This window comes from Rhagoletis zephyria, unplaced genomic scaffold (genome assembly GCF_001687245.7).
Source record: "Rhagoletis zephyria isolate East Lansing unplaced genomic scaffold, Rhagoletis_zephyria_1.1 Rzeph_scaffold_00786, whole genome shotgun sequence".
Classification (NCBI taxonomy): domain Eukaryota; kingdom Metazoa; phylum Arthropoda; class Insecta; order Diptera; family Tephritidae; genus Rhagoletis; species Rhagoletis zephyria.
The window spans coordinates 130,324-142,435 of record NW_016157870.1 but is presented as its reverse complement, the minus strand read 5'-3'; the positions used below and the strand labels follow the sequence as shown (position 1 = coordinate 142,435).

The window sequence follows — 12,112 nt, the reverse complement described above, 5'->3', positions numbered from 1 at the left end:
AGTACTTGGGTATTTAGCAGCTCCTAAATACCTAAGTAAATAGTATTTGAGTATTTAGCCGCCCCTAAATACCTAAGTAAATAGTACTTGGGTATTTAGCAGCTCCTAAATACCTAAGTAAATAGTCCTTGGGTATTTAGCAGCTCCTAAATACCTAAGTAAATAGTCCTTGGGTATTTAGCAGCTCCTAAATACCTAAGTAAATAGTACTTGGGTATTTAGTCATCTCAAAATACTAAGTATTTGTGTATTTAGTACCCAAAGTGGTACTTTAAGTACAAAAGTATTTAGGTATGCCCATCACTGAAATAAACAAAAGAGAAACAGCCACAATTGATCAAAATGTTGACGACTTAATCAGCAAGTGTATGTAAAAAATGATTTTTATATTAACGTTCTCAAAAAAGTTTACAATGAATTTTAAATGTGCTCTGTCGAAATGATATTTTAATATACATTACGTAAATACTTATGTACCTTTGTATACAATAAAAGTTTCATAAGAACAATTCTGTGCGCATACATTTGACAAAGACGTTCTCGGGTAGGAAACACAACACTAGTGACGTGTCTCTGCAGTATACACATTTTGAGTACAAAAATCTCAACCCTGATACAAAAAATTGTATTAGTACTGAATGATAATGACAGATTGCATTCCCATAAACGTACAATCATACATGATTGAGTTTTTTTTTGCATTCACATTCTCTATGTAAATGGGTATCAACCATTCCATAACACACTACATATTTTGTGTTTACAATTTGTAACCAATCTCAAGAATGGTTGTTAAATTTTTAAAATCAAACAATCAAATTTTTTGTACGAATAAAATGAGAATGCACACTCAATTGATTCAATCATTATACAGCTCTGGCTCAGTATATCCAGTAAAAAAACTGTGGTGAAGTCCTTTATGGGGATAAAGTTTCCAGAGGTGAAATTTTAGGTAGCATACAATTTCTTACACGCATGGTTGCTTTTCAGCACCAACGCAAGAAACTTAAGAAATGTTAAAAAAAATATGCGTATAGTGCATTAATTTTTGAAAGAAATACCATTTAATGCATATACTCTGATTAATAATATGAAAAATGGATTAGAACAACCGTTTAATGTTATATTTGATGCAAATTAATTTTCCACTCGGGACGCTCTGCGCATTGCCACTGAATAATAGGTTTACTTAAAATTACATCCCTGGTCCTTCTTCTTTCTGTATTGCATCGTGGTGAATTCACATTTCTCAGAAATTTGACAACAAACCAAAACGAAGTAAGTGCTTTATTTGCTAATTTTTTCGATTTCTATTGTTTAATGTAAATTTTATGTCTGTTTAGGATATGTTGAGGCAAAAAAGAAGGCGCAGTTGGAAAATGAAGTGATTAGTACGAAGTAGCAGCGCAGGCACATTTGGAAAATTATGCCGATAAGCAAGATAAAATTTGGGAAAGTAAGTGCCTGGTTGCAGCATATCTATGTATTAAAAAAGTAAATAATTAAATGAAATTGTGTTTTATAGAAATGTTATTAATCGAGTGGCGTTAGTTAAGATGTGCTCCAAACATTTGGCGAACTTTTTTCGCCTTCTCAACGTGCTAAGTTACAAGTTAAGATGACTGCCACCACGGATGGTAGGAAGCCCGAAGCAAAGGGCAAACAACCTTCCAGGAAGCTGCCTGCTGTATCCGAGTCGTAGCTGAGGTTCAGCAAGAAGTAGGTCAGCAAACGTGCTACCCTGATCAAGCTAAACTAAAGCGCTCTGCTGTGATTGCCCTCCGCAAACGTGAAAACTTGTTGCATCTGAGAAATATCAAGCAAAATATCTCCGTGATGGGCGCCGTGAGAATAAGTTGCGCCGCCAAGCAAAGAAACATGGCTCATTCTAAGTGCCTGCGGAAGACAAATTGGCTTTTGTGATCTGTATCCGCGGTATCAACAAAGTTGCACCAAATGTGCGACAGTTGGTTTAAAGAAATTTTTTGGTGTACAAGTTGGAGTATTTTTATTTCAAAAATATATAATATATAAAAAAGAAAATGTTTTTTTTTGTAACTTTCTGAAGGTTTAACCCGCAAATATGCCAAATGGAAGGCAGCTTATATTCACGATTCCTTGAATAATGTCGGAATTCCATTGCCGCTTGTAAAGGCCATTTCAAAAGGCTCCATTCCACAAATTTAATTTGTGTTGGGTTTTCAGCTCATTAACGATGCACCCAGGATTGCATTTACCGTCCATGAAAATATTTCATGAAGCGTTCCAAAATTAGCTCCGAGCAACTAAAAGTTGGTTAAGTTTAAGTGAAATAGTTTTTTATTAAAAATTTATTCCTGGTATTTATTTAAAAATAAAATCAGGTCAATATTAATGTATGAAATAAAATCTAAGAATATATTTCTTGAATATTTTGTCATAGAGGCGTTATTAAATAAAGACATAACTGCGTCGGGCATTGGTCCTGACGTATATAGAATTAATGCATTAGAGGGAGATTATTATACAAGCTCAACGTGGTAATTTAGGTATACTTACATACATATGTATGTATTTACCTGTTACTCGCCTTGCATATACTTCAACTGCGAAAATAATGACATAAGTTATTTAGATGCATATTTTAGCTAAATGTTATATCGTCGCCTAGATAAAAAATCGTTGCATGTAACCTTCGGCAGGTTTCGTGAAATCCCAATTGAAGTTTGGAATGCAATTTCTCAGAAACTCGACTACATATTTTCTCCAAAGTGACGGAGAATGCTATGTTAAGTCTTGTTGCACAAGTCTTAAGATTAGTTACGCACACTCATAGGGCACACATTTAGGATGCGCATGTCCTCAGCATGTGGTAACGATTGTAAGGCCGATAAGTAGAACAATAGAAAGTAGCAATTGTGCGCACGTGCAACGGCATTGTACACATACATACATAGTGCACATGCGCACAACATGACCTAAGGGTTGTTTAGTTGGCAATTATAGACATTACAATTCAGTGCCAGGGTGTATGGGAATAGTCACGTATGCATTTCTTAAATGTTATGAAATGCGATTGGCTTAAAATGCAAGTGAAACCGTATACTATTTTTATTACTTCCTGGCACTGTCGGTTTAAGTGTTTTTCTAGATAAGTTATACATACCTACTACATGTGTAGTGCAACACACATGTTTTAGATATACTATGGTTAGGGTAAGAATTGTGTATGTGTAGGTTAAGAGTTTTTGTTATAAATAAAGGCTCTGGGACACCAGAGCGTCAGTTATCTACCAAACCCCCGCGTAAACAGTTGGTGACCCTAAGTGAGTTTTTTTGAAAAGTGAAATTTTTTTTGTTTCAAATTAAAATTGGCAGTATAAGAGTAGTGGTAAGTATTAATATATTCATACATATATACTCTTAGTCTTTTATCTACATAGTTTTTTGTGTGTATTAAATCCTTAATAAAAAAAATTTTAAAGCAATGGATTCTGCGCTTAACGAAAATCAAACCATTGCAAGCAGAATCTCTGCTCTGTATGAGGAAATAAAAAATTTTAGGGGGCAAAATATTGAAGAGGGACAGATCCAACGTTGGAGGGGTGTAGTAACCGATCTGTCTAGGCAATTTGAGGAGAACGAGTGTATCCTCAAAGAGGCCTCTTCAACCCTAAAGAGAAACCCTTATTTTAAAGATAACCATGCAGAGCAAATTAGGGGATTTTTCAATAATACCTCAACTCTAATTTTGACCATGGAAATGGAAGCTAAAGCACTAAAAGATAGTTTGCAAGCAGCGGGAGTGATAGCCTCACGACCAGCACCTCAGCCACCTACATCTAGTCACACCTTAGGTTCAATCGCTACAGCTCCCATGATTTCAAAATCAGAACGGCAATTAAAGTTCGTTTTAGAAGATCTTAGCAAGACTATTGACAAATTTTTGGGAAATAAGATTCCAAAAGTCTTCCTTCTGGAAAGTGCCAAAGAAGCTAAAATGATGTATCGCAATTATTTAGGAGAATGTGACGAGAATTGTTTAGAAGATTTATTTCTCAACGTAAGTTTTAAACTCGATGAGGCTTTGGACTTCGCTCCTGAAGATAAAAAAACGCAGAATGAAAATCTGCCCTACACACTGCCAAAAATAGATATTCCGGTATTCTCTGGAGACTATATTCAGTGGAACACGTTTAGAGAATTGTTTTCCCAATTAATAGGTTCAGCCAGTATCTCGGATACACAGAAAATGATTTGCTTGAAATCAAAGCTAAGAGGGGAAGCGGCAATGACGATCGCGAACCTACCAGCAAATGCAGAAAACTATCCAATTGCTTGGAACCTCTTGGATAATAAATATACCAACTTGAGAGCGCAAACTGCCATTCATTTTTCGAACATAATGGGGGCACCCTATACGACTGAAAATCTAGAAAGTGTAAAACGATTGAAAGAAGTGATTGAGGAAAATTTGCAAGCTCTAAAAGCAACAAAATTGAGTTCTGAAAGTATACTGCAAGGCCTTTTAAGTTTCATTTTAGTACGAAAAATGAGTAATGATTTAAGATTGAAGTATGAAACTTCACTTCAGAACTCACGAGAAATACCCATTGTTGACTCATTGGTGAAATTTTTAAATCATGAGTTTTATGCACTGCAAGCAGTACAAAAATCATCAAAAAAGGATGGGTCATCCAAATGGGATGACCATATTAAAGAATTGGCAAACAAAAAGGAAATCGAATGCATCATGGGATGTAATAATCGACATTTCCTTTTTCAATGCACAAAATTTAAAGACCTTACCATTAAAGAAAAATGGGAAAAGGTTAGAAAAAATAACTTATGCTCGAAATGTTTAAAAAATGGACATTCGAGTAAAAATTGCAATGGGTATAATTGTCGTATATGTAATGAAGGTCATAGCACATTCTTACACAAAGTTAGTAATGAAAAAGGTGCAGTGACAAAAAGTACCATTAAGCAAGGATGCGAAAATTCAGAAAAATGCATTTTGTTAGCTACAGCGGTTGTTTATATCCAAGATGCCAAAGGCAAATGGATCAAAGGCAGAGCGCTTCTTGATAGCGGCTCTCAAGTAAATTTGATGTCAAAATCGTTCCTAAAGAAATTAAGACTTAAGGGCGAAGCAATTAAATCGGCAGCGATAGAAGGTGTTGGCAAAACACGTTCAAAAATTGAAGAACGGGTAAATATAAAAATTAAGTCCAGAATGCATATGAGCAATTTCGAAACAAATCTAGACGTACTAATAGCGCAGGAATTAATGTCCAAATTGCCGGCAGAAAAAGCCATTATTAAAAAGATTCCAAATAACATTGAATTAGCTGATCCAAATTTTAATGTTCCTAAGGAAGTGGACATATTAATAGGTTACGAATTAACCTATGGGGATCTCTTTGAAGGAGAAAAAATTTCATTGAATGAAAATAATTTAATAGCCCACAAAACCAAATTGGGTTGGGTTATTACAGGAGCTGCAATGATTAATAGAGCCCCATACATTTGCAGTTTGGCCTCTTTTTCCGAGCCCACAATAGAAAACCAAATAAAACAGTTTTGGGAAATTGAGGAAGATATGGAAAAAGACAAAAAATTTTCAAAGGAGGAGGAAGACTGTCAAACTATTTTTACAAAAACCACAACCAGAAAAGTGGATGGGAAGTTCGGAGTAAACCTCCCCTTTAAAGGAGACATTGAACAATTAGGAAATTCAGAGATTACTGCTAAAAGAAGGTTCTTAGCTATGGAAAAGAAATTGGAGAAAAACTATGAAGTAAAGTCACAGTATCATGAATTTATGAAGGAGTATATAAAATTAAATCAAATGGAGGCTCTAGCCACTCCAAACCAACTTCAGTTCAAATGTTATTTACCTCATCATTATGTACTGAAGCCAGATAGCACTTCTACAAAATTGAGAGTAGTTTTTGATGCATCTGCAAAAACTACTACAAATATATCATTAAATAATTTATTACATACGGGGCCAAGGCTACAAGATGATTTATTTGATATTCTGATGCGTTTCAGAAAACACAAATTTGTAATATCAGCAGACATTGAGAAAATGTTCAGACAAATTTGGGTAAACGAAGAACATCAAAATTTCCAACTAATTTACTGGAGGTGGAAGCCATCGGAGGCCCTAAAGACATACAGATTAAAAACTGTTACTTATGGCACTGCGAGTGCACCTTACTTAGCAGTAAAATGTCTACAAACAGCAGCAGAAGATAATAAAGATAAATTTCCAACAGCTTCACAATGCATTCAGTCAGACTTTTATATGGACGATTTGATGACAGGTTGTGATAATCTAACTGAGCTAAAAAATATGCAGCAACAAATAATTCATATATTAAATTCATATGGATTCAAATTGAGAAAATGGTGTGCTAATCATCCTAGTTTGTTGAACGAAATTCCTAGCGAAGATCGAGAAATTAAATTAGATATAACATCTAATAAAGCTGAGAATATAAAAGCCCTAGGAATCGCTTGGAATCCAGCTAAAGATGACATCTCAATAAAATCTTATTTAGAAACTGACTACAAAATTACAAAGCGCCAAATACTTTCTGATATTGCGAAACTATTTGATCCTTTAGGTCTTTTGAGTCCAGTTGTAGTGGTGGCAAAATTGATACTACAACAAATATGGAAAGAAAAAATCGACTGGGATCAAGCCGTTACAGGAGAAACCATGCGATCCTGGGTACATTTAAGAAATCAAATGAAATTATTGAATGAAATAAATCTTCCCAGATACGCATTATTACCTGATGCAAAAGAAATAGAATTACACGGATACTCAGATGCATCCATGAGAGCCTATGGCGCTGTGGTATATGTAAAATCAGTAGACAAATCGGGAAATATTAAAATAAATCTATTAGCTTCCAAATCGAAAGTCGCCCCATTAAAAATTCAGACGTTACCTCGATTAGAACTATGTGCTGCGGTACTGTTAGTAAAATTAATGGAAAAAGTATCAAAAGCACTTAATCTAAAAGACAAGCATATTTATTATACGGATTCAACAATCGTCCTTAGTTGGCTACAATTAGATCCTGCAAAATTGCAAATATTTGTGTCGAATAGGGTAAACTTTATTCAGGTGCAAACCAAAGGGCGGCAATGGAGACATATTGACACAAAATCAAACCCAGCTGATTTAATAACAAGAGGGTTATATCCAGAAGAAATAATTAATAATAGTCTGTGGTTTAATGGACCAATGCACTTAGCTAACATGGAGTCATACAGAAAAAAAATTGTCACAAAGCCTTTAACATCGCTTCCAGATATAAAGAAAACTGCTATAACAGCAGGTGTTTTGGTAAGGAATTGCTCTTTAATTGATTCAATTGACCACAAAAATAATTTTGAATTCTTATTAAATGTGGTTGCTTTGCTTATCAAATTTAAAGATATTACATTAAAGCGTCCTAAGAAAGAACTCGAAATTCAGAATCACTTATATTATCGAAAAGAAGCTTTGAATTTTATTTTGAAATATATACAAACTAAATATTTTAACAAAGAACTAAGTCTCCTTTCAGGTAACAAAAATTTAGAAAAGAGCTCGAAGCTGATAACTCTATCACCATTTTTGGACAAAAATGGCATCATTAGAGTTGGAGGACGTCTACAAGAAGGCAATATTCCAGAAGAAGCAAAACATCCTGCAGTACTTCCATATGAAGACACTTTAGTTAAAATTTTGGTGGAGGGAATCCATCAAAAACATTTACATATAGGACCGCAAGGCCTTCTCGCAATAGTTAGGCAGAAGTTTTGGCCTTTAAGGGGCAGGCAACTCACAAAAAGAATTGTTAACAATTGCTATAGATGCTTCAGGGCAAATCCTCGTCCCCTTTTTCAAATCATGGGTAATTTACCAGCAGATAGAGTAAGATGCACCAGGCCCTTCTTGAATACTGGGGTTGATTTCTTGGGTCCTATACAAATTCACCACAAAATAAGAGGCAAACGAGTAGATAAAGCCTATGTGTGTGTATTTGTGTGTTTCAGCACAAAGGCAGTTCACCTAGAAGTGGTATCAGGTCTAAGCTCAGCAGCTTTTATAGGAGCCTTAAAAAGATTTGTGGGAAGACGTGGTTGTCCTGCAAAAATATACTCCGACAACGGAACAAATTTCATTGGGGCAGCAAATAGTTTACATGAAATTTATATATTATTTCAAAAGGAGCAACTCGGAAAAGAAGTCTCCTCGTTCTGTGCTGTACACAGCATTAATTGGGTGAATATACCAGCTCGATCTCCACACGTAGGAGGGTTATGGGAAGCTGCTGTTAAATCGGTTAAGAAGCATTTTCACAGAGTAGTTGAAGGCACATTGACCTTTGAAGAGATGTGCACACTCATGACCCAGATAGAAGCAGTATTGAATTCACGACCTCTAACACCATTATCGGAGGATCCGAATGACTTCCAGGTTTTAACTCCAAGTCATTTTCTTATAGGGGAGACTTTAACCACACTTGCAGACAGTAGTGAAAACCATTGTTATCACGGGGTGCGGGACCACTGGAAAGCAGTGGAAAGAAATTCAAAGGAATTTTGGAAGCGCTGGTCACTGGAGTACCTAAGCGAACTTCAGAAAAGAGTCAAGTGGCAAAGGCCACAAGATAACTTACCCCAAGGGAGTTTAGTTCTCCTTAAGGAAGAAAATCTTCCAACAATGACTTGGAGAAGGGGCAGGGTTGAGAACCTCATCATCGGAAAAGATGGAAAATGCAGGATGGTAGACGTAAGGACCAGCACTGGAATGACAAAAAGATCAATAACCAATGTTTGTCCTTTTCCTACGGAAACGGAAAGAAATATAAGTAAAAATGAGGAATCCCATAAGAATAGGAATGTAAGGCATAAAAATAAAAATGTTCTAATGACGATGTTAACCTTTTTATTAGTACTACCACTCTACAATTGTCAAGTAATTATAGAAAAATTTAGGGACAAGTCAGGGATATTAATAGAGAGGCAAGACAGTTTGGGTTTGACGAAGACATCATGGGAAATAATCATCCACGTGAACATGACGGATTATCAGCACCAAATACAGCTTCTAATGGGAACACCCTCGGCTCTACAAAAACTCGCCAAGCTACTGGACAAGGGAGACTCAGAATCTCAAAAGGTAGTTGAGACCTTAGTTAATCAGGTCATTCATCGCATTAAAGAAGTCAACCAAAAGGATGCACTGATGAGATTTAATGGAAGAAATAGAGCATCTAGGTCTATACTGCCATTCGTTGGAAGCGTGTATCATTCAGTGTTTGGTCTAATGGATGAAGAACACGCAGATGAATTGGTGGCGACAATAAAAAGGACCCATAAAAATGAAGAATACTTGCTTAAGCTATACCAGAATCAATCCTCCATTGAAGACATAACGCAAGAGGTTTTGAAGAAACAAAATGAAGTTGTTCGAAATAATTTTAACCAAATATCGGACTCCATACAAATAATAAAGAAAGCGGCTGAAAATGAATTAGCAATGGAAGGCTTTCAAAACTATATAGCAAGCATTAACATTGCAATAGAGTCAATAGAGCAACTGCAAGGAGATATTACGGATTTGATTTGGAACTCAAAGGGAAATTTCATGAAAAGGATTTTACCTATCGACAGATTCCAAACCCAAATAGCAACAATTACGGCAAATTTAAATGATGACTTACAATTGCCAGATACCGACCCGTTTGAGCTATCAAAAATATCACGGGTCACAGCCACTATAAACCAAGGCTTCTGTTTAGTGCGAATTCAAATACCACTTATACAAAGCCAACAGCTACAGTTATTTGCATTGACCAGTTATCCGATTCTGCACGACGGCTACTTCGTGAGCTTTAAACTCGCATATGAATATCTGGTAGTAAATAAGGAGAAATCAATGTATAGTAGCCTGACAGAAACTAAATATTCGTATTGCCAGAAAATGAGAAGAATCACGCTGTGTCCCCAAATTGGACCACTCTACAATGTAAGAAAGGACCAGTCGTGCGAACTAGAGCTATTCTTTAATTCGAAGCAATTACCATTATCATGTGTGGTGAATATAATGCCTCTGCAAGAAGTTTGGTTGCAGCTTAAATCCTCAAATAGCTGGCTGTACTCCGTCCCTGAAGACACAAAGGCAGAAGTCAGTTGCGGCAGCTCTTATACGGCACATATTTTAGTTGAGCAAGGCATTGTAAAACTGCAACCTGGCTGCCACTTAACAACCGCGATAGTAAGCGTTTGGGCACACAAGGCACCAACCACTGTTATTCAGTACAATATGCCCCCAATTAATATGAGCAGGAGTTTACCGCTCATGAAGCACATTACTATAAAAGGGACTATGTTGACATACTCGATTCCGGACATTCCGCGGCCACCAGCCATTGTTGATTTCTCAGAAGACATCGATTTCCACCACCTGATGCACTACAGCTCGAATATATCAACTTGGATCATTATCGCAGGAGTCATCATGGGAATGATCGTCATCTTTCGGAAGCTATGTGGTCTCTCAACACGATATCTTCCCGCTGCTCTGGCCCTTAGATAATATAATAGTCGATAAGAATAAATAAGTACATAAATATAAGTACAGTAGGTTGAATATTGAGTGGATTCCTCACAACTCCTATTTGAATAAGAAATAGTTCACCTTTTTTGAAAGTAAATACTTTCAACGTGGGCAATATGTTAAGTCTTGTTGCACAAGTCTTAAGATTAGTTACGCACACTCATAGGGCACACATTTAGGATGCGCATGTCCTCAGCATGTGGTAACGATTGTAAGGCCGATAAGTAGAACAATAGAAAGTAGCAATTGTGCGCACGTGCAACGGCATTGTACACATACATACATAGTGCACATGCGCACAACATGACCTAAGGGTTGTTTAGTTGGCAATTATAGACATTACAATTCAGTGCCAGGGTGTATGGGAATAGTCACGTATGCATTTCTTAAATGTTATGAAATGCGATTGGCTTAAAATGCAAGTGAAACCGTATACTATTTTTATTACTTCCTGGCACTGTCGGTTTAAGTGTTTTTCTAGATAAGTTATACATACCTACTACATGTGTAGTGCAACACACATGTTTTAGATATACTATGGTTAGGGTAAGAATTGTGTATGTGTAGGTTAAGAGTTTTTGTTATAAATAAAGGCTCTGGGACACCAGAGCGTCAGTTATCTACCAAACCCCCGCGTAAACATGCTATGTACTAGTTCACGAAATTCTTAAATTATCTTATTCTTTAGTTTACTGTCAACCATTTATGGGTTTAATAAAATGTTCTCGTATACGCCAAATGTGATAACATTTTTTATAAATTAACCATACTTTACACTAATCAGCCTAATCGTGGGTCTCGCAAAAAAAAAATCGCCAGAAATGTTTTCACCCACCCGTAGTGAATACACGGAAAAGGAAAGTGAAAAGGTGGCCCGGTTCGAGAAAATGAAACTCATGATAAGGCTGAATATGTCGGAACTAAAGCAGATATTTAAAAACAGATGACGCTATTTGAAAGATCTTGATTAGTTTAGTACGACAGCATTACTAACGTAATTTGTACCAAATGATTTTAGTCAATTACTCGGAAACTAAAGAAGATATCCAAAAAACTGTTAACAAAAAAGCGAAATATCTGATTTAAAAATATATAACTGCATCTTTAACTAAAAACTGTCAAAATAGCGCTTACGAAAATTTTCCATCCAAGCGACGATATTTGAATGTTACTGGCATAATTTCGAGTGTGTATGTAAAATTTCGGGAAAATGTTAAGAAGTATATTCATATGCTGAAAAGATATTTTCGCAGACTCACAATTTATTTAAAGTATATCATCAACCTTATTTCCAATTCTATGAATAAATCGCTCCCATAACTTAATTTGTGCATTCAATATATTTCACAATTAACTTAAATACTAAATTACAAATATTTGTTCAACGACATCGACACAATAAAACAAAAAGAGTATTAGAAAAATAATTATTCTTAATACATTTATATTTCAGCTAAACCTGAGATGTTCAATCGCACTGAAATATGTTTCTATCCATTTTTC

General features: G+C 35.7%; 1 protein-coding gene across 3 annotated transcripts; it reads left to right on the top strand.

Annotated features, from left to right (window-relative positions):
• The first annotated feature begins 1,257 nt into the window (after positions 1–1,257).
• LOC108361533 (uncharacterized) lies at positions 1,258–11,516 on the top strand. Of its 3 annotated transcripts, none has more exons than XM_017614166.1 (4): positions 1,258–1,278; positions 1,344–1,456; positions 2,423–7,741; positions 7,831–11,516. In XM_017614166.1, the coding sequence occupies exons 3-4, from the start codon at positions 3,467–3,469 to the stop codon at positions 7,843–7,845; spliced, it is 4,290 nt and encodes a 1,429-aa protein (XP_017469655.1). In that variant the 5' UTR covers positions 1,258–1,278; positions 1,344–1,456; positions 2,423–3,466; the 3' UTR covers positions 7,846–11,516. The 3 variants fall into 3 exon arrangements, with proteins under 3 accessions (XP_017469655.1, XP_017469657.1, XP_017469654.1); XM_017614168.1 differs by lacking the exon at positions 7,831–11,516 and having other exon boundaries at positions 2,423–5,598; positions 5,642–5,768; XM_017614165.1 differs by having other exon boundaries at positions 2,423–11,516.
• The last annotated feature ends 596 nt before the right edge of the window (positions 11,517–12,112 follow it).